A 23,090-nucleotide genomic window follows, 5' to 3' on the forward strand; every position below is an offset into this window, starting at 1 on the left:
AATAGGATTCAGATAGATTTTATAATACTGAATGTGTCTTTTAGAAATATATATATATATATATTTTAATATATTCTGTCTTGGTTATGGAAATATGAAACAAAAGGTTATAGGATTCTGCTAATCATTCTACCCAGACTGGGATAATAAGCTCAACAATTTTAAATAAATCATGATTATATATTGCCAAGTAACTTTCTAAAACAGTAACTTAGTAAATCACAGTACAAGATTGTTTATTTATGCCATTTGGAAATGCATAGAAAAATATGCAGGTACAATTTTCGATTATATTTGAACAAAATGTTTGACCTCTATGTACAGACAAAAAAAAAAAAAAAAGTTAAACCGTCTCAAAATAAACAATTCTATTGTGTGTCTTCTACACACACGCAACACATATGTGGAATTAACGATGCAATTAAGACAAGTTTGGAGAATTTTTCTGATCTGATTTACTAAAATTTGGACTCCCCTTCTCTACTTTCCACAATTACTGTTTTTCAGAAAACGCTAGATTGCCATATTCACTGTAAAAATGAGCAGCATGTGCATCAGAATGGAATTACAATAAGTGGATGTTCATCCTACAGGCAGTGTAGAGATTCCATGTTGTGGACACAAAAAAGAAAGCATGATAATTTCATGCAGTGGAAAAGTATATACAATTACAAAATGCCACTGAATTGAATCATTTAAACACAGTCTCCTCTGGTCAAGGAATATATCTAAATAAACAGATATGTAGATAAACATATACTTTTTCCTCTGTAAATACAAAAGAAAGTTACTAGTTTGCAAAAAAACTATTTATAAACAATGTAAATAGCTTATTCATAAGTGCCATGTGTGTTCGGTAGTGATGTATAAGAAGAACAAGGTAAATTTCGTTCTTCTGTTTTTCACTGATGCGTCTCCTTGAAATCTTTCATGAAATCTGCCAGCTTCTGAACCTCTTCTATAGTTACAGCATTGTACAGAGATGCTCTGATACCTCCTACGGATCTAAAAAAAAAAAAAACAGAAGTCATTTTTACAAAGGATAAACTTGAAAATATAAACACCATAAACACCATAAACTACAATTCAAAGGCAGCTGGCACAACTGTAGCTACAGACAAACTAGCACTTTCTACAGATAGATACCCTTTAAATTACGTACTAACAAGTGAATATATATTGCAGATAAGTAAAATCCCTCAACAGAATCCAGGTAGATAAAAATAAACGTGGCACTTAACAAGTTTGCATTTTATGGCTAACAAATAAAAGTAGAAAAAAATTTGAGTTCTTTAATACTTTTTTCTATATTTGGTCTTCTTTAAATATGCAGTTTTATAAAATAATATTTTAGGTTTAAGTATAGAAGTTACCGTATGTCAAACAGATGTGTGGATGAGAATAAACTAAATGAATACATTTATATTTATACTGCATGTATGTTATACAGTCTTAAAACAGGCATCTCAAAATGTGCAGTATTCTAGGGTACCTAACATGACCTGGTTAACATTTTTTTTTACAAATCTATAACTCATATGTATAACCAAGAGCCATAGGACGTACAAGAACAGTCAACTATGTCATTGTTTGTTTTATTTTTACCTATGTCCTTTAAGAGACATCATTCCAAGCTGAGCAGCTTTGTCAAGAAATTGTTTCTCTAAGACATTATCTCCTTTAGCACTTCCGATACGGAAAGGAATATTCATTCTGCTCCTGCTTTGTTTCTCCACAGGACACCTGCAAAGTAATAAAATGCACCTTCCTTTATTAGAAATACTGTGGACAGTTTACTAGGTTTTGCTGACAACAAAAAAAAAAAAACAACAAAAAAAACAGCTACAACAAAATTGTTCAAGTTCCATTGTGTGGAACAAAAGAAACATACTCTGCTTTGCTGTGGAAGTGGTATCCAATTAAATACATTAAAGGGCAGCAGTTGTAATAAGCCAACACTTGAAGAATAACAAAGCAACTGTGTATAACTACAGCTCATTCCAATTATAAAAATAGATTTTCATTACACATTTAAGGTGTTATTATGACTGACAACTAAATGACCCCAAATCTAACTGCGCTATCTTTTTGATTATAAAAACTCTGACCCTCCCATGCATAGGGCTCCAGGGAGCTAGTGCTTTCCTGCACATCAAAACAATTGAAAAGCAACGGCCCTCGTTAATTTATAATTGTACTCTAAATATCTCCTACTATAAGTGTAACATCATATTTGTATATGCTCTCCAGGGCATACAAACATTAAGAAATCTCAATGTTTCCTTCCTGGTTAACTATTTCATAAGAAATTCTAAATATCTGTTTCACATTGCAAAAATGTCAGGACAACTGCACACAGACCACTTCATTGAGATGGAGTCTTCTATGTGCCTTTAGTAATAATTCATGCCACTAGTCTCTGCCTTCTAGAAACTACAACTTCTGCAAAAAAAAAAAAAAAAAATTTCCTCTAACTACAGGCTTTAAAGTCTAGGTTCACACTTTCTATATAAAACACTCCTTGAGACGGTCTGTAAGTGCCAATAATACAAAGGACACTTACCGGTAAATAGTAATTTAAATATAAAAATTACAAGATATTAACATTCTCTGGACTGGGTTTGAGGCAGGGATCTTTACACTACGACAGCCCTGGAATAGGACATGCATCCTAACATAAAGCTCTCTCATACTCAGATTTACAAATACTTGTTAAGTCCAGCCCTCTAACTTATTCTGCAATCCATGTATAATAAAATTGAAGCTCAACTGGCAATACTCCATCAATATATCTTTCCTAAACAATCTAAATTTTCAAAATGGAGAACAATCTTTCCCATTGACTGCTTGGTTGAGGGTGGGGCTGACAAAGATCGCAGACTGTGTAGACACTCTACACAAAAAAATTAAATAAGAAAAATAAAAAGAGGTACAACTATTCAATTAAAGTACAAATTCACCACCATAAGCATTCCTCTGTTTGGTTAATTTAAAATTAGCAATTTTGTCTAATCAGGTCTTTTATGCATGACACAGATTGGAACCATAATATTGACATACTCATCTCCCTTGCTCTCATGTGAGCCAGTTTTGGAGAGACGTTTACGATTACTTGAATTCCACTACATCATTAATTTGAACCCAAAAAGTAGAGGTTAGGCATTTATACACACAGCCTTAGCTACTGCTGGGAAATAACTGGACTTTACCTGATGTCCCAAACTTAAACTTTGCCATGCCTTTCAAATGGACTGGATAGTATCCAAGTCACACAAAGATGACAAGGTGAAGGGTTTTTCAGACCTGGCAAACTTATATAAACTCACTTGAGAGACAAAAGTGAAACCTTGATGAAACTATTCAACAATACTAATTGGGATCTAACAAGCGTTATTGAGGGCAGGCCACCTATTACATAATGACATACATGCTTTTTCCAGTAAGAGCACGCTTGGGGGGGATGGAAGTTTACTAGACATTTAATTTGTTAAATTGAGGCATTATCACCTGCTCTATATGTGTAAAAAAACAAAACCTAAAACATACGTCAATATGTCATAAACTCTGTATTGAATACTACTGCTTCAACATAAAGGTTTATAATAAAAATAAATAAAAAAATACAATAGCAGAATGCTGAATACTGCATTCTGATTGGCTAGAGAACACTAAAAATAGATGAGTTTAAACACTGACAGGGCAAAAAAAAGTGCCTCTTTTCACAACAGATACAATAACATGCACTTACACAAATAATCCATTGGATTGATCAATTGCATCGTAAATCATTTCGGATTTGATGATGCTTAACTTTTCCATGGAGGCAGCCCCTCCATTATTTTTGATCCATTCTAACACCAGTCCCATTATGTAGATACTGTAACACACAATGATTCAGGTTATTAAAGAAATTCTTGAAAACATTTGTATACCGAACTCTGGCACTTTTGCTGTTAGACTACATTTATTATTGTCTCTTCAGCCAATGACTGTTATAAAGAAGAAATTATTACAACACTATGTAGTGCTAAAACTAGAAAGCAGATCTAGGAATTATTTACAAATCAAGTGTGGATGAGGGAGAGGGAGAGGGATTCTGCAGACCATTTTCCATTGATTTTGAGTATAAGTTGTCTGCTGTTTTTAAAGGGTCCCTATTGGTTTGACAGTGTTTTGTATTCTATATTTACGGTTTAGTGAATCAGCCCTTCCAAGTTAAAATCAGATATAAAGAAAAGGATAATATTTTGTTCAATTGCCGTTTTGTGTTACTACAGCATATTCTGTAAACATAAGCCTGCCTTAAAATGTCAGATTGCAAGGAAAAAAAAAATATTTCACTTATGCATTTTGTAAAGCCAATCTGAAATATTATATATATATATATATATATATATATATATATATACACATACATACACACACACACGTTGTTTAGAAGTGTGTATATATTTTATACTTTTGAAACAAGTCTTTTGAGAAAAAAAACCCTTCAAAAAGGTCTTATTATTCTAGTGTCAATAGTAAAAATATCATGACTTACAGCATTATTCACTAAAGTGAATGGTCAGGAATGCAAAGTGAATTCAAGATCTTAAGACAAATTAGCCAAACGAAAAAAAAAGTCAGCTATTTAAAAATAAATATAAAATTCATGTTGAATTTCTGGTGATTCCTACTTTACTACTGCACAGCCTAGTCTACTCTTTAGGCACACTCATTGTTTTTCTATTAAAATATGATTTACTAAATAAATGTTTTCACACGTACATTGAGAGAAATTAGTATTTTATCTACCTGAAACATGGTGGGGTGTTATACAAAGAAGCATTTCCAGCTTGAATATTGTAATCCAGAATTGTAGGGCATTCCTTCAGTGCATGGCCCATTAAATCTTCTCTCACTATCACAACCGTGACTCCAGCACAACCAACATTCTTTTGAGCTCCAGCAAAAATGACACCAAACTGTAAAATAGAAAGAAAAATCATTCCTAAAAAAACTTCTTAACTTGATGGAAAATATAAACACCTCAAAAAAACAATATAGAAAAAATATAGAACCACTAAATCAGGTCTGGAAGGATGACCTCTGCATTGGTCCTGTAACTTTAATAAAAGCCACCAATAAGCATGTTACCAAGCCTTGAATATTAAAAATAAAAATATCAATACAGTGTAGTGTTTTAGATGATCAGATAAGGTGTTGACTTAAGGTTGTTGGCTTAAAGAATCCAACAGGTGTTCAGGTCCCCAAAAAAAAAATTATAAATCAGTCAGCTGTTCACATGATCCATATACTCATGAGCTGGTATGCTAAAATGAATGTCTAGAAGTATTGAAAATAAATACCTTAAAGGGACACTCCAAACCCCAAAAGCACTTCAGATTGCGGAAGTGCGTCCTTTTTTTTATCTTGCAAAAGGAGCAAATTTCAATAAAAATTGGCACCAGGGGCGGACTGACCGGTCGGGCACTTCGGACATGGTCCGAGGGCCCGGCCGGGAGGGGGGCCCGCCGTCAGGGGCCCGGCGGCACACTTTGAGGTGGTCGGCCGCCCCTTTAAATGCTGCAGCCGCCTGAGCGCTCTCTTAAGAGCCTCAGGCAGCTGCAGCTTCTCACCTCCCCTCCCCTGTAGCGTGGCCGAGCTGCACTCCGGTCCGCGGTGCCCGGCCGGAGTGATAGGAAGGTGCACACTGAGTGTGCACCTTCCTGTCAGTCCGGCCAGGTACAGGAAACAGAAACTCCTGTTCCGCGCGGAAAAGGGGGCCCGGCCCTCCTGGCACCATAACGACTACACAGAGCAGTAGTGGTTATTGTGCATGGATTATTTCTTTAAATAATCTACAAGTGCCCCAGTAGCCAGCAAGCCATCCAGCCCACAGGCCGACCAGCCAGCCCACAGGCTGGCCAGTAGCCAGCCCACAGGCCACCAGTTAGGCTTACACCCAGCAAGCCCACAGCCTGCCAGCCACAGCCAGCAAGCCAGCCACAGCCAGCAAGCCACAGCCAGCCAACAGCCAGCAAGCCCACAGCCAGCAAGCCCACAGCCAGCAAGCCCACAGCCAGCAAGCCCACAGACTGCCACCCAGCAACAGTAATTAAGGTAAGAGGAGCCAACTTGGCCTAGGTATCAGCGAGCTATGTTGTGTTGCTATATTGTGAATAGGAACCAGAGTGTTGGAGAGACCCCCCTCCAGGCCCCATTAGACTCCATTGTAGTCTCTAATGGGACCTGGAGGAAATTCTTTCTAACACACTCTCTAAAGGACACTGAGATAGCCTCTGCTAGAATGCTCCCCCCCCCCTCCATGGCCCATTAGCCCTCAATTGTAGTCTCTACTGGGGCCTGGAGGCGACTGTTTCCAGCAGGGACACTGAGATGGCCTCTGTTAGAAAGACCCCCTTCCAAGCCTATTAGACTCCATTGTAGTCTCTAATAGGGCCTGCAGGGGATTCTTTCTAACACACTCTAAAGGACACTGAGATAGCCTCTGCTAGAAAGACCCCCCTCCATGGCCAATTAGCCCTCAATTGTAGTCTCTACTGGGGCCTCGAATGGATTATTGCACTTTTGTTCCTTGTGTCTAAAGATTGTGTAGGGTGTGGCTGGAGGCGGTGCATGGAGGCGGGACATGGGTGGCGCTTGCTGCGGAGTATGGGTGGGGCCTGTAAGGGGGCCCTTGATTTATTTTGGGTTCTCAGTCCGCCCCTGATTGGCAATATTATAAATTAAAAGTACACTATAGTCATCGTAGCAGCTACAGCTTATTGTCGTTGTTCTGATGAGTATAGTCAGGCCCTGCAGGCTTTTTGCAGTAAACAGTTTTTTTTTCCCAGAGAAAAAGCAATGTTTGCATTACAACCTAAGGATACCTCACTGGCCACTCCTCAGTTGGTTACTAGGTGCTTCTTGGGGCAGCGCTCTAGGAGGAAAGTTCAGTGTCTCATTGCAGAGGGTGGAGAATTTGCCAATGCTTTCCTATGAGAATGCATTGTTATTGGCCGAGATCACGACTTCAGATTATGTCAGCCAAGGAGGCAGATCAAGCACCAGCAGACTGGAATAAAGGTAAGATTTTACTATATTTTAGGTGGGCAAGCAGGGGCAAGATAACACTATAAGGTTAGAGATACATGTTTGTGTTTCTAACCCTATAGTGTTCCTTACATTTTGTTACAGCCCCCCTCACCCTTGGCTGTCAGGCATCTGGTCCTGCTACTTCCTGGTTGTACAGGCCAGTGGAACTAAATTCAAGAGGCAATCAATTGCCCAGAGCACCTGGCTCAAATAGACTTCTCAAAATCTGATAAGACAGCCATAGAAAGTCTGGACAGAGATGAGAGCTTGCAAAGGCTGCAGACAAGATATATGCAGCTTTTAAAGACGTGACATCTACCCCAATGAAAAAAAAATGCATAATTTAATGCAAGCATGTTTTCTTTGGAGGTGTATCTACTTAACACAATTTTTATGCCATCAGGTTTCTAGCATAACACTTAAATAGGTTAATACTGTCGTGATTATGATGCTCGCAGTAACCCTTTAAACACATTACTACTTTTTTGGGTAGCCAACAGTACTGATCTGGAAAAATATATTCTATAAAGCTATGAAGAATAATGATTAGTATGTATTTCTACATAGAAAAAAAAAAAAGGAACGCAAACTTTACTGTCTGAATAATGGGTGACCCATTATTCAAATAAACCACACATGGTAGTTTTACATTATGTTCTATTGTCTTGCATTTTGTATTGATTATATTTGTACTTAACTTTTCTACTCTATGTTCAAAATAAATAATTAAAAACAAAAACGTTTGACCTGTGACAATTTATTTGTAGATTTATTATTTTAAGTAAAGATTACACATTTTTTTAAATAAATAATTACTTTTTATTAAATTTTGGGTTGATTCACTTAGATTTAATTTTAGTGATCGGTTAAAGTGTGGTAAAGCGGCAGATTATGGTTTCTGATAAAGACTTCCTGAACAAAAATACGATAGTACTTTCTAATTAGTATTATACAGTGGATATATTCCATACCTTGGTAATATCAATTGGTTTAGAAAGGAAGTTTGAGGACATGTCACAAACCAGCACAGCTCCCTTAACATCAGGGACAAACTGAAACTCCACCCCATGAACTGTCTCATTAGCACAGTAATATACATAAGATGCTTCTTGATTCAGGTTCCAGCTGCTTGGATCAGGGATTTCTATAAGACATATTACGTGTGATAAAAATGTATCCTTACAAACTCACTGGTTTTACAAATATAATTAAATTGGATTTAGCATCATGAACAAAACCATTGTGCACATTTTCCATAAGTAGTCAGGCAAGATACAAAGCAGATAAGGTTTTATTTTTACAGGAGATCGATAATATAAAACATCTATCTATCTTAAACACACACTATTAACGTTTGATCTATTTCAGGATGTAAAGGGACACAGTGCAGGATTGTTACTGTGACATATTTCACAACCACACGCTTAACATCACTTAACCCCTTAAGGGGGGAAGCAATTGTACAAGTTGTGACCAAAACAAAATCTAGGGGCTTTTTATACACACACTCTCTCTCCCTCCTTTTTAAGTTCTGCTATCAATTTAACTGTGAATGTCATAATACCGTTGGCTTTTACTGCAATAAAACATATACGTGTATGCTCTGCTACAGGGTCAAGTAAAGAGTTTGCTCATTTCCGTTTTTACACATTGAATTTTGCCAGACTGGTTTGCTGGGCCTATGTTGCCTTTGAGATCGTATGGCAGCCCAAGAATGAGAATTACCCTCACCATGGCATACCATTTGCAAAAGTAGACAAACCAGTGTATTCAAAATTGTGTATTCCAGTCTTTTTTTGTAACCACTTCACAGCGTCACATATCCTGGTCAAAGTTAGTGTTTATATTTGTTTTTGGCATTGTTCAAACAAAAGCTACACGTTCACGGATGATATCCTTATACGTTTTACTGCTCTAAAACACTTATATTTGTGTTCAGTGAATTCTCATGAGGACTTGGAAATTAAATTCTCTGGGTTGTCAGGCAGGCCCCTCAATAAATTATTAATGAAGTAATATAATTATATATAAAACACAAATGTATTGTGTTTTACACTGCACACACTCAGAACATAGACACTGCTTGCTTTAAAATTGCAAATAACAGTTAGAACCAGGGATTACTCCCTGGAATAGCTTTTGAAAAGTCTGACTGATGTTTTTCTATCAGTTATATTTATCAGGGAATGATTTGTTATGTACATATACATACAGCGGTATTTATTACAATACATTGTAATGTTGCAGATCACTTACCTGTATAGCTCCCAAGCTTTGGGTGAACAATATTTACTTTTCCGTACTTTTCTGCTTCTTTGGCTGCCTTCGCTGACCAAGCTCCAGTAACTATATAGTCAGCACATCTGGCTTCTTTTAGACCAATCAGGTTAAGAGGAACAGCACTAAACTGTCCACTCCCACCTCCTTGGAGGAAAAGCACCTTGTAGTTCTGTGGAATGTCCCTGGGAAAGTAACATGTGTTGCACCGTTATCTACAAGTACAGTATATTATATGGTTTACATATAGACATTGTGTCACTGAATGTTACTTCACAAAGGGACACTTTGGACACCAATGCAACTGTGTGTATTAATGAAGCCAAGCTCTATCAAATGCATTAATTTATTTAAATACTTATAATGATTGCAAAAATTAAGAGAGAAAAATCAGTATAAGTGGAGCGCCAAATAAAACTGCTTAATATATACAAAAGATGAGAGAAAAGGGTAATGCAACAGGAAACCCAACTACCTATTAAATTAAATACACAAGAATTACGAAATACCCTTAATCTCTCACTATGTAACGAACTACAAAAAAATTGACTTAACCCCTTAAGGACACATGACATGTGTGACATGTCATGATTCCCTTTTATTCCAGAAGTTTGGTCCTTAAGGGGTTAAGGAGTCAGGCTTCACAGTAAAATGTACTCTATTCTGGAGACAATGCTCCAATTAAGGGAATTTCGTAATTCTTATCATTGCAAAAATTAAACATTTTACAAAATACCGCACCATAAGCCTGCCTTCTAAGCCTTACCCTGATCAAATGTATGTACACAGTCTTAGCCCTAACAGTGAGCAGTTTATAATTCCCAACCTGGCTGCAGACAAGTCAGAGAAACTACAGCCAGGTAGGGATATCCTTATGATATGTCTTTCCTCATGCCGTCTGTTTTACAGTTCAGATCATTCAGTACTGTCAGTGACTGAGAGGTGAGTGAGGGGTTGTGGCTAGCGAGGCAGACTTATGGTGCAGCGTTCTGCAAAACGTTTCTTTTTTAAGCAAAACCTATAAATATTTCCACAAGCAACCAAATACAGCATATTAGAGGAACACTATAGCTTAATGAAGTGGTCTGGGTGCCAGGTCCATCTAGGATTAACCCTGCCTGCTGTAAACATAGCAGTTTCAGAGAAACTGCTATGTTTACATATGGGTTAATCCAGCCTCTAGTGGCTGTCTCATTGACAGCCGCAAGAGGCGCTTCTGACAGTGATTTTTACAGTGAGAAGACGCAGCATCCATAGGAAAGCATTGAGAATGCTTTCCTATGGACTGGATGAATTCCGCGCATGCGCATTCAGCCAATGACGTCGGCAGGAGGAGGAGAGTCCCCAGTGCCGAGGGAGCCCGGCACTGGAGAAAGGTGAGTGTTTAACCCCCTTCAGCCCAGCAGAAGTGGGACCCTGGGGGGGGGGGCACCCTCAGGGCACTATAGTCGTTCTTTAATAAGGCCAAAACCTATCAAACAAATTAAAGTAGTATTGGTGAGTGAAGTGTTCCTTTAATGTTGCCAACACAATCTAAACACCAACACAAGAACAAAACAGACTTACAGCAACTCACGTAACAAGACCTCAGTCGTGTTCAAAATCTTAGTGAAATCCGATGATCTGTGGCTCATTTCTGTAGAAACAAAATATAAAAAAAAAAAGAAACTGTTTTAGAATTGATACAACCTTGTGTCAACCTAGTGATATAATATAGCCTGGCATGATAGTACACACCCAAAACACTGATACCAAGTCCTTTATAATCAATGAGTTCCTTCTGTGATTCCAGTAAAACCTACAATGAATGTGAAAAACAGACTAGATTAACACCATTGCAGTTAATAAATGCACAATGCAACTTTTGCTATAGGTTAAGTTTTCTTTACACAAGTTAGTTTCTTAAAGGTACAACCACTGCCCAAATTATTTAAAGGAAAAAAAACAACAACAAAAAACACATACATTTAGTATATATACACCCACAATAAAAGCATGCATGCATTTAATTATACAATTTTTCCACTTGAGGTATATGTAAAAACTGCTTTCAAAAGCTGCAGATATATTGTCTGAAACCTTTGCGAGCTCTAACCCAGACCAGACCAGACTGTGTGTGGAGGTCCCCTCACAGACTTCTCAATGGAAGAAAAAGTATTTCCAAGGCAAGTACTCTGGGCAATTGCTGCCGCTTGAATTTAGATCTACTGAGCTAAGCAACCAGGAAGTAACCGGACCAGCTGTCTGACAGCCAGTGTTTGCAACAAGGTACATTTATAAAAGGGCCAATTTCTATTAAAAGTCTACACTTTTTATAAAATGCGGAAAATAAAAGAGGCCAAACGCTTCACACATAAGCACTCCAGCGAGCTGGAATGCCCCTTTAATACCAAAATCTTCATCCATTAAATGCCGTGGTAAGTCATCATGTAAAACCTCAGGTTGTCATGGAGGAACATAGGGTCCTAACAGACCCTAGACAATAGACTTGTGCACAAATGATTTTCAGCTCACACAAATGATTCAAATTAATTTTAAACCACGCACAAATGAATTGATCTCCCTGGAATTTACGTGTGGAATCTTAAGCAATGAATAAGACTTGACAGATAAATCCCAAAATACAACACTGATGTCTATGGAGGATTCAGCAAGAACCTCTATCGGACATGGTCTACTTCCCATCTCACCAACAAAAGGGGACAGCCGAGGGCCTGACAAGTTTACTTGTCGTATGAGATTGTTTGACTGAGTTGGAATTCCAATTAAATTTTCAACACAGTCAGTTATGGATTTTTATAAAGATTTTGTCTTCCTAAAATCTATTTTTAGGTAGACTAGAGCTGCTTTACGTTTGTATATACACTCTCTGTTTGTACTTTTTTTTTTTTTAGGTTCGCAAATGTGTCAGTACATTTTAAAAATGGTTCATGATGGTCATTCTGCTTTTGTTCCTCTTTGAGAATCCACTGGGCAAATAGTATCAAGGAAGCATTTTCCACACATCACTGAACCTGTTATGCTATATATAGAGTTTTTTTTTTTTGCAGCAAGCTGCATACAGAGTCAGTGAACCCAAAACAAACTCAGAATCAGATGTGAAGCTTGGAATTATAGCTGACAATCCAAAAGTATTGTAGGCAGTCTGAAATGTTGCCATGGTAGTAACTCCTCCTCCTCCTCCCTGTGGTTGGCCAAGGGACTGCAGCTGATGTAATTTCTCTCTGCATTGAGCTTCATCTCCCCCAGAAGAACAAGACACTATTGTCTGTGTAAAGAGGCCAGCATTACAGGCACTGCTTGACAAAAAGCTTATCTTTTATTCTGGACTGAACGTGGGGACTGCCCTGGCAGTAATTCCCACCCTACCATACAGCCAAAAGAATATGCCATTTACCTTCATCCCATTAAAAACTCTACTGTATGCCCTGGCAACCCCTGCAGCAATTCTCTGAACAATTACACAATCTGAATGCCACATAAAAGAATGGGTAATTATGTCAACATTTCTGAAAAGGAAAATATTGATTTGTCAAGTCAATAAAATGCTTTTGTACAAATTACAATATCTCATGGCCCTACCTTAGATTTAGATTTGGAATAGTCTGCTAATACAATGAATAATACATTTCAACAAATCTGAATTCACATATGTAAACCCAAAAAATTAAAACAGCATTAATTATGAATTTTGGAACAATATAATCTTGCTAGGTGTGTCATCCCAACTGTTTATGGGGGAAATCTTTTAATAAGAATCATGTTTATTTACCTTAGGTTATTGAGAACTATGACACCCTAACATAAATATTTTATTTTGCAAAAAATTAAATAACATTAGCCCTAGAATTTTTTTTTTTTTATTATTAATTTATGTTTAGACTGGCTTAAGCAACCTGTAACGCTTCATTAGCTGTGGATGAGCAAGTAGGGCTTTTTGATAGACAGGTGTTTGCTATTTTTGCTCCAGCATATTTCAACTCCCATTATGCTTGACAAGGCGTGCCTGACTTGGCATGAAGGCATTGCAGTCACTATGTGCAAGAACCCGTTCTAGTTTTTTATTTTTTAAATACTGCTTCCGATGTGCTGGAGTGCAACTACAACAACCATCATGCTCTGTAACTAAAGAGCCAACTGAGCATATGCATTTAACTACAGCTGCAGATGACTGCGACTTCCATTGTGCCTTGCTACTGAAAGGCTGCCAACACATGTAACCATGCAAGAATGATGCTCGATTAAATCTACTGCGATAAAACTGCATGTTTTGCCAAGTAATGCACGTACTGTGAATACCACAGAGCCCAAAAGATTTGAGATTATTACTCTTCTGCTAAACATAACCAGAGTCCCATTTTAGCCCCACTTCTCACAGGATAATATAAATCTTAGTAACATAAAGATTTTTGTATAAACTTGCATGGTAGATTCTGTCACCCACCACCCTACCCCGATTATTAAAGCAAATTGTGATACGACACTTACCGATGGGGGAAGCTTGGCTGGACCAGCACCAAAATTTATCACTTGCCTTTCGATGTCCATATTGCGCTCTGGTGTTAATATTTTGGGTTAATGATGTGCAGAATATTTACGGGGAGTGCAGTTTATGGATGGAATGTATACAAGGTAATACAGTGTGTTTTGATGGAATGCTGTGGAGCTCAGGGTTCTGGACCGTATACTGCAGCTTCAGAACCCCTTCATCCCCAATCTCACCATAAATACATTGCAGCCGGCCCGCTCGCCATTGGCCAATTTCACATGCTGATTTTTACTGCTGCCTTTTCATTGGTCGATGACGGGTTTCTTCTATTCTCATTGGTCGGGTGTCCACGAGCCTAGTGCGTGATCACCGTGTATCGATGCAAGTCTGATTTGAGATTGCACCATCCAGCAACAAACCAACATGTGGAAGAGGCGTGTAATGCAGGGTGACAGTTTTGGTATTGGTGTCAACAAACACCGAATTCAGGCTCTAACAATGTACTAGCTGCAGAATGTGGTTGGTGTTACCTCACGGTACAAACCCTCTCCAGCTGCAAAGGTGAGGTATTGGTTGTATAACCAGAAACCTATGAAGTAATAAAGCGTTCAAGGGAATCCAAAACTGGCAATAGTGCACAGGTGACAAGAGAATTGCACATTTTATACCAATACAGTATAGCTCAACAAAGATAAGTATGGATATGTTTTTCTAAAGGAAGGCTCCAGACACTTATACTACTTTGGGTGGCTTAAGGGTCTTATGTGCAAATGTGCAAAAGTGTGTTTTTTTTGTTGGTTTTTTTTTTTAAATGTGCAGTTTTGAATAAACTCGTCCTGTCACTTACTGTTTTTTTTAGCTCAGTGGAACTATACCCAATGGTAGGCAATTGCCCAGAGCAGCTGCCTTGCAAAGACATCTCATTAAGCTGCATTAGGAAGTCTGTGATTGGACAGTCACAGAAAGTCTGGGCTGTGGTCTGGGCTTGCTAAGGTTGTAGGCAACAGATCTGCAGATTTTGCAAACAGGTTTTAGATATACATGTTACGAAAGAACTCTACTACAAACTTGCTTGATACTTGGTTCGGTCTATTTGTCTGCACTAAACTTAAAATAATGACAAAAAAAACCTTCTTAACAACACCCTCAGTTAACGCTAGTATCAAAAGCTGCCACAACTAAGGCAAGCGATAATGGAGTGTCTTAGATTCCCAAAGCAAATTGACAAACCATTTCCCAAAATATCTATGCAATTAAAAATACTAACAAATTGGTCTCTTCAGGTAACATGAAAGGCAGAACGTAACCACTTAAGGACCACGTGACAGTCTATGCCGTCATGCTTTGCAGGGCTTTAATGCCCAGTGATGGCATAGACCGTCATGCACTAAAGGTAACAGCAGGGGTTAAATCCCTGCTGGCACTAAGGACCTCCAGGTATCTTTTTAATCCTTGGCGTTCCAGCTGGGGCCACAGTTAGTCTCAGAGAGGCCATATGATTGATGCAATGCAGCATTTTACCACGTATGCACACTAGACTCCTATTGTTTTCTTATAGTAAAGTGTGTTGGATTCGCTGAGGAGAGTTTGAGCGAGCAGACAGGCACAGAAAGAGAAAAAAAATGTAAATAAAATACCCCTCTTAACCTTTTAATTGGTAGCCCAGACACATTAAAATGGTGAGTAGGGCACTATAGAATTGGGAATACATATTTGTATTCCTAACACTATTGTGTTCCTTTAAAGAAACACTCCACTTCCAAAATATAAAAAATGAAAATAAAATACAATTTAATTATTCATTTGTTTAATGGTGGCATATCTAAAACGGTTTGCAAAAGCTGCATGTATCTTGTGCATAAGAGCATTTCTAGGAAGCTCCCACCCTACCTGAGTAGAATGCGCTCTCTGGCTGTCCCCACCTCCTATAACTTCCGATCTAGTACTAGCGCGATATTTAGCACACCGCAAGACAAAATTAAAGTGGCTCAATCCTCATTTTCCTACAGAACAGAGCAAGTATGGAATAACCTCAGGGACACAGTCAAATCTTCACTCATTCTAAAATCTTTTAAGAGATCTATGGCAATATACCTCAGCACAGAATGCAACTGTCATGGTTGAATATATTTATTACCTGTTATGTATTAAATTTATATATGTGTGTATATGTATATTGTTTGTATATTGTATTTTTGTAATATTGTATCCTATTGTAACAATGCAATGTTTTGTAGACAAAGACCCAGGACATACTTGAAAACAAGAGAAATCTCAATGTATCCATCCTGGTGAAATATTTTATAAATAAATAAATAAAATAAAAAAATGTCTGTATGTCAGTACGTATTTTCCTACCCGTCACTGTTGGATTTTTTAACTGAACTCTATTCAACAAGTTTAATTTTTCTCTTGAATTTCTGTAATCTATAACTGATTTGCACTTTATTGTCACTTACAACTGAATGACCAAATATATTGGTTTGTGATTAAAGAATGGATAACCTCTTGCTGCTATGCTTTGAAGGGTGACCTTCACTTATATCTTACTCCATTCCTGAATAATGATGTCTTTGTGGGATGGACCAGAAATGTTTTTTCTCTGGAATCGTCTGGAACGCTGAAACTACATCTGATTCAGACAAAGTCGCCTCTCTTCTGGTAGACTTAGATGAAACTATTTTATTTTTTAAAATTTTTATCTAAAGTCTTCTGCAATAGCTTTGGTAATCCACATTTTTAGATCCTCATGAGCTTCAGTAACTTTAGCTAAGCACTTCATTCACACATTTTTTTTCCCTTCTGGCACAATTGCAGCCCATCTAGTGGTTGGATTTATCTCAATGTTTTCTAATAGACTTGTCTCGGGTATTACTAGGGATGTAACAATAAGAGGTTATACATGATTAGGCAGTTGTGATGATTTGCCACTTTGGTTCTCCTAAGAGAAATCCTTTTGCTAGATTTCCTTTTCTAAGACACCACTTCAACTTTGTCTTGACTAATGATAAGAAGAGAAGCTAAAGAACAGAAGAGAGAGAAAAAAAATAAGTAAAGAAAAAGCTTCTAAATACAAAAATCACAGAAGTCAGATGTCAAAAAACACTTGAAAACCCACATACTCAAAAATCATAAAAACCGACAAACAAATACACACATATACAGCAACTAAGACAAGATAATAACCTGGAAGAGGCAATGAAAATATATGGGACAGCACACTGGAGCAGGGCATAACGTTATCACGAATTCAAGCTGTTTAAATTTCCCGGATAAAAAGAGTGTACACGGTCACCTCCCCTTTAAATCCAGAGCACAAAAGACACATGCTGTGTAAACTGAGAAGCACTCAAGCTCTACTGTGCATGCTCAAATGTGTGAGATCAGAAGAGCTCTTAGTAACCGGTGCCCCAATGATGCGGAGCGAACCGAATGCTAATCTAAACAGAAGGGGATTATAGAGGAGCTGAAAAAAATAGGGAAAGCAGACCTTAGTAATTACACATACACAGTCCGGCATTCTCTAGTGAGTTAGAATGCACTGGATGATCCCAGCATGCACTTTGATGGAGCATTTACTGAGGTCTACAGCAGACCCTCACAGATCTAAGACCACCAGGCAGAGTTACCCCTGCTGGACAACCTGGGAATATGACCTCTCTCCCATTGGACCACCAGGTTTAATGCACACACATAAAATGCAGCCAGCATACACCACACATATTACAAGCAGCCAGCGCACAACACACATACATAACATGGACTTAGGAAGCCTCAACTTGATGGACGCAAGTCTCTTTTCAGCTATGTGACTATGTAACATACAGCCAGCACACATCACATACAGCTAACACACATCACACATATCATATAAAGACAGCACACATAAAACAAATGCAACCAGCATACATCACATACAGCCAGTGTACACGCCACATGCACGTGGTGTGTACACTATTTTTACCTCTGTTTTTTTATTCAAATTTATTTGTGAAAGCTCCATGATTCTAGCTCAATGTCAAGGGATCCAAATATTTGGTGAATTAATGATTTTGTGTCAGTACAAGTAGATTGTCATGATGACCAAAAAAATTACTTGTCCAAGGGACTTAAGCAAGGATGGCCAAAAGGTAGATCCCTATCTGTCGAACAGCTGCCACGATGTTAGCCAACTGGAAATATACAATTTTTCCATCCTTGCAGGATTGTATTTGTAAGTGTTTTTATTGGATTTGAATGTAATGCAGGGCTTGTATGTAGTGTTGGCTTTTAATTGCATTTGTGCTTTGGTGTGTAGTGTTGGTGTTTGTCTTTTTAATAAAGGGATGTGTTTATATGTAATGTTTGCATTATATTTGCAGGGGTGTGTTTATATGTGGTGTTGGCTTTTAAATGTGAGTGTACATTTGTGTTTAGTATTGGTGTTTGAATGAAGGGGTGTGTTTGAATATATTTTGGCATTTGATTGCTAGGATGTATGAAAGCTGTGATTTTTATAAAAGGCTGTCCAACCCAAATTTCTTTAATTCCTACACAAATGGGTACAGTTGCTGTAACCTTGACCACCATTTGAATAACCCCAGATTTTTTTGCAGGTAGATAATAGCAATGCGTGCAGACAAAACATAATTATTGTTATACAGTGTATGGAGTTTCCACTTTACAGAATTTGCAGATCTAGTGATTTTCCCTGGCTAGGACAAAATTACTCACTCATATATACTTTTAAATGCTAATTTTTTTTAATCCATCTCCCAGAATGTTGACTCAATGAGATACAACTCTCTACACCAAATTATACAGCAGAATGCAAAATGTAATATATATTTCACTCTGAAGCATCACAGATTTATCCCAGATTTTTCCAGACCAGACAAGCATCTGTGCTTTTTGTGCTTTAATCCACGCCTGCAGCATGTTATGAAAAATAGAAGCATTCATTTGGTTGGAAAACGATGCAGGCTGGCATGCCTGAACATTTCAGTGCACGGCAATTTTATTAGGGCAGAAATTATTTTAAAGCTTTTGGTTTTCTTCTGGCATAACAAGTCTTATGTAAGTCTGATCTGTTTCTCTTTAAAGGGGAAACATCACTTCTAGGGAAATTACGCAATTGAATAAAATATTAAAAATCACCACTAACTTGGGTTAATCTTTATTTCCCTCGGTCTTCTTTTAAATATATATTAAAAATGTACCAAACTGACAGTGCATGCTCAGCTAGGCCACCCATTACATAGCTACATAGTTAACAAACAACAAGATATACCTAAAACATAGAATGGAGAAAGAATGTAATTTAGAAAAAAAAACAGAATTCAAGATTGCACTCACAGAGTAGCAGAAAACTTCGGGCTCATTAATAGTTCCCACATACTGTGCACCACATCCGCATGTGAGGAGGTACACAACATGTGTAGAAGAACAGGTAGCTCCTCCCTGAATCTTAATTTTCTCTCCAGTAACAATACTGGAGAAGGAGTGGGTATGTGATGGTACAAAACGGCACGCCTTACAGTGTCCGCAAGTATAAAATCCCTTCCTAGTAAAATCTTTCTTGTTAGTATTCTTGTTGGAAAAGAGACTGGGTGTTAAGTAAGTTGTATAATTTCTTCCTTTCCTGTAGATGACTTGGGGTCTTTCTGGTTATTCTCGTCCCAAGTATTCATCATGTTGGAGGATGGGCCAATATTTCTTCAAGATGCAGTTAACAAAGAAAGCCCTAGAGTTATATTGGGTGTTAAAAGAGTACTCAAATTGTCGGTTGGAGTTGGCAACCCTCTTGGGTTTATCAATAAGGAGGTCTCCTCTATTGATATACCCCACTCTCTGGACTTCTGTATGTAGGGATTCTAATTTGTACCCCTTCTCCAGGAATTTCTTTGTTAGAGTCTCTGCTTGCTCAAAATAAGTCTCTTGATCTGAATAGTTCCATCTGAATCTAGTGTATTGTCTCTTCGGAACTCCCAAGAGCCATCTTGGATGATGTCCACTACTAGACTCGATGAAACTGTTTGTTTAAAAAATGTCTTTGTCCTAATTTCAGAGTCCATAATAAAAATGGTTAAATCTAGGAAATTGGGGGGGGGGCGGAGCTTAGCATCCGGACAGAGCGGTTGTGCTGTACCTCAGCTCCTGCTACACTCAGCACTTTTCGGGGATAACCCCCCCAAAAACCGGCACAATCGCACACTGGATAGCTCCTAGCATGACGGGGTATCACCCAAACTCAAGCCTGTAATCCCTCGGAGACCAAACAAAACACCCGGAGGCCTACCGGAGACTGGGCAGCGGGGAGACGGCCGAGAGAGTCATATCCTACCCCCCCCCCTCCCCACCTCTGGACCGATGGGGGACATCTCGGTCCAAATCAAGCGACTGGAATAGCAACCAAGAGCAAACCATGTTGATCTACACAATTATGGTCTATTACTGTATATAAGGAATTCGTATCTAGTGTAGCCCAGATGTAGTCCCTTTGCCATTCAATATAATCCAATTCCTGCAATAGTTGCTTAGTGTCCTTAAGATAGGATCTGGCCGATTGTGCATACTTTTGCAGAAAATGGTCTATAAACAGTGATAATCTAGAGGTAAGGGAGTCAATCCCACTAATAATTGGCCTACCTAGTAGGTGTTCCTTAGATTTGTGTACTTTTCGGGAAGAAAGTAAAAAGTCTGGATTCTTGGAAATTCTTGATACAGAAATTGATAAACATGAATATCAATAACTTCACTTCTTAAAGAGTTGTCCAACAAAATGCCTAGCTCACCTTTGAACTTCTGATTGGGATTACTAGGGAGTTTAACATATGTATTTTTATCCCCCAATAATCTATATGCCTCACCCAAATAATAATCAACGTACATAACATATATGCCTCCTCCTTTGTCCGCATTTTTGATGATTATGTTGTCTCTCTCTTTTAGTTGGTTCCAAACTTCCATTTCATTTTTAGTCAGGTTATTACAATATTCCTTCTTTTGAGTTAATTTGTCTATATCCTTTAAAACCATTTTATTAAAAACTTCAATTTGGCTGCCCTTCTCGTAGGAGCAAAAAGTAGATGATAATTTGAAGTGTTTAAACGGGTTCTGTTCACTGGTTGGAGTACTTTCAGTATCTCTGGTATTTTCTAGTTTTCTCTTAATAAAAAACCTCTTTAAGCTCATTTGAACTTTTGCATATCTCTATAGACTTGAAATGAGTTAGGGGGGACATTGGGAGTGTATTTCCAACCTTTATCTAGAATCTTATATTCCTGTTCAGTAAGGGGTACTTGAGAGATATTGAATATCCCCATAAATTCTTCTTTGATCTGTTGTTCTAAACTTAATCTCCCATCTCTACACTTGTCCTCCTCCTTTTTGTTGGAGTATTCTGCTCTCTGAGTGGTGCAAAACAGTTGGTCAGACTGACTCTGGAAGGTTTCGGAGAAAAATATTGGGTGATTTCTTTCTTTTTGGTTCTTGGGTCTCGCTCCCTCTCTAAAAAATCTCTACTACGGGAATTATGATCCTGCGATATAGTGTTGTCAATATTGGGACTCATACCTTCATTGGAAATATTATGAGAAAAAAAATCTCCCTTTTGCTTTGTTATTATACATGGGGGACATTTCTTCCTCCTGAGCTAGAGAGGGGGAGCTTGCCAATCTCATTCGCTCTTTTAGAAGAGCCGATGTTAGTATTATCATCAGAACGATTATGTTGAGCACTGCGCCTGTCTCTGAAATTCTTATTTTTGATGGAAAAGAAGTTGGCTTCCTTATCCTTTTTATCTCTTCTATATTTGTTATTTTTAGTTTCAGCGATTTTCTTGTCCATTTTGTGTACCATCTCGTACAAGATTTCTTTGTTCTGTATGTAATCAGGGCTCTTTTTATCAAAAGTATTACTTTTATCTAATATTTCGAACTCTTGTGTTACATTATCAAGATTTTCTTTTTCGAAATCCACTATAATCTCCATCAATATTAAAGAGCACTACTCAAGGGTTTATAATCTTAGACCTCTAGGAAAGAGGCCCTATTTTATATCCCCTTCCAGAAAGGAAATTTCCCACCACTTTTTTGTTTCTCTTATGGAAAGTTTTTCCAATGTTTTAAAAAAGCCTTCCATACCATAACTATTCTCATGGGAGACATTGCTTTTTTTCTGCAAAGAGGGACAGACATTTGTTGGCTGTCCTCTTTTTCAATTCAGAGAACATCTTATATTATAATTACTGTGGTCTATAATTAGAAGAAGAATTGTAACAAACTTAAAAAAACAAGAATATAAACCACCCAGGTGCAGTATGTGTACAATCAATGCAAAAAGGTAGTTACAAGGTATAGCAAAATGATTCCTCTCGATCCTCAAATACAGATAACAAACAACAGGATATACCTAAAAACATAGAATGGAGAAAGAACTCATAGGATAATAATGCAATTTAGAAAAAAATAAAAAAACAGAATTCAAGGTTGCACTCACAGAGCAGCAGAAAAATCCGGGCTCATTAATAGTATGCAGATTCAACTAGATTCAGTAGTATTCAGATATCCAAAGGTTCATATAAAAAGAATTGAAAGGAACATAGTGCAACACTGATATAAAGTAAAAAAACACAAGCTTTAATGTTTACATGTACAAAGTATGAGTAGGTTAAAAGCCCATCAGTATAATCCCATGGTCCCCAGTCCTAGTCTTAATGATATAGGTGTCAAGGTTGAGCTCCCCAACACACAAACTAAAGGACAAGCGAGGCAACCCCAGATAAACGTATTACCGGTCCTTAAAATGGCCGGGCTTAACAAATATGAAATAGAAATGTCAGGCGAGCCAAGGTCAGGGTTAGAGCAGGAAGTGTAAACGGAAAACAAAGCCAAAAGGTCAAGGAAGCCAGAAATAAGAATAACCAGAAGACAAGCCGAAGTCAGATACCAAGAAACACAAGTTAACAGAACGCACTCTCGGGCTACAAGGAACTACGACAGGGCAAGGAAGTGATGCAAGAAGGAGGTATAAATAGGGCTAGGTGATCTCTGATAGGTTAGGGATAGAGTAGGGTAGATTATAAATAGAGTTAAATACCTGAGTGCTGTCCCTTTAAGCATTTCGGGACAATCCGCACATACCCCTTTAAGAAACAGCGCGTGCATGCGCACCTGAGTGAGCAAAGCCGGCCGGAGGTCAGCACAGCCCAGCGGAGCAGGAAGGACGGCGGGAGCGGAACGGCGCGGGCCGCAAGGAGGTATGA

At 38.0% G+C, this 23,090-nt stretch overlaps 1 protein-coding gene across 1 annotated transcript; it reads right to left on the reverse strand.

Moving 5' to 3' along the window:
- Positions 1-211: 211 nt before the first annotated feature.
- PSAT1 (phosphoserine aminotransferase 1) lies at positions 212-14,072 on the reverse strand. The gene is made up of 9 exons (XM_063455019.1): positions 13,846-14,072; positions 11,095-11,155; positions 10,924-10,993; positions 9,337-9,542; positions 8,052-8,224; positions 4,798-4,967; positions 3,749-3,877; positions 1,606-1,743; positions 212-1,005 (listed from the first exon to the last, which is right to left on the reverse strand). Exons 1-9 carry the CDS (start codon positions 13,903-13,905, stop codon positions 903-905), a joined length of 1,110 nt encoding a protein of 369 aa, XP_063311089.1. The 5' UTR covers positions 13,906-14,072; the 3' UTR covers positions 212-902.
- Between the last annotated feature and the right edge of the window lie 9,018 nt (positions 14,073-23,090).

Source organism: Pelobates fuscus, chromosome 5 (assembly GCF_036172605.1).
Source record: "Pelobates fuscus isolate aPelFus1 chromosome 5, aPelFus1.pri, whole genome shotgun sequence".
NCBI classification, from domain to species: domain Eukaryota; kingdom Metazoa; phylum Chordata; class Amphibia; order Anura; family Pelobatidae; genus Pelobates; species Pelobates fuscus.

Bases quoted from the DNA above. Each gene is read 5' to 3' on its own strand.
- PSAT1 (XM_063455019.1), bottom strand. From the start codon at position 13,905: ATGGACATCGAAAGGCAAGTGATAAATTTTGGTGCTGGTCCAGCCAAG. The intron at 10,994-11,094 runs GTGTGTACTATC...TTGTTTCTACAG, and splicing joins ACTTGGTATCAGTGTTTTGG to AAATGAGCCACAGATCATCG. The intron at 1,744-3,748 runs GTAAGTGCATGT...ATTACTTTGCAG, and splicing joins CAATCCAATGGATTATTTGT to GTGTCCTGTGGAGAAACAAA.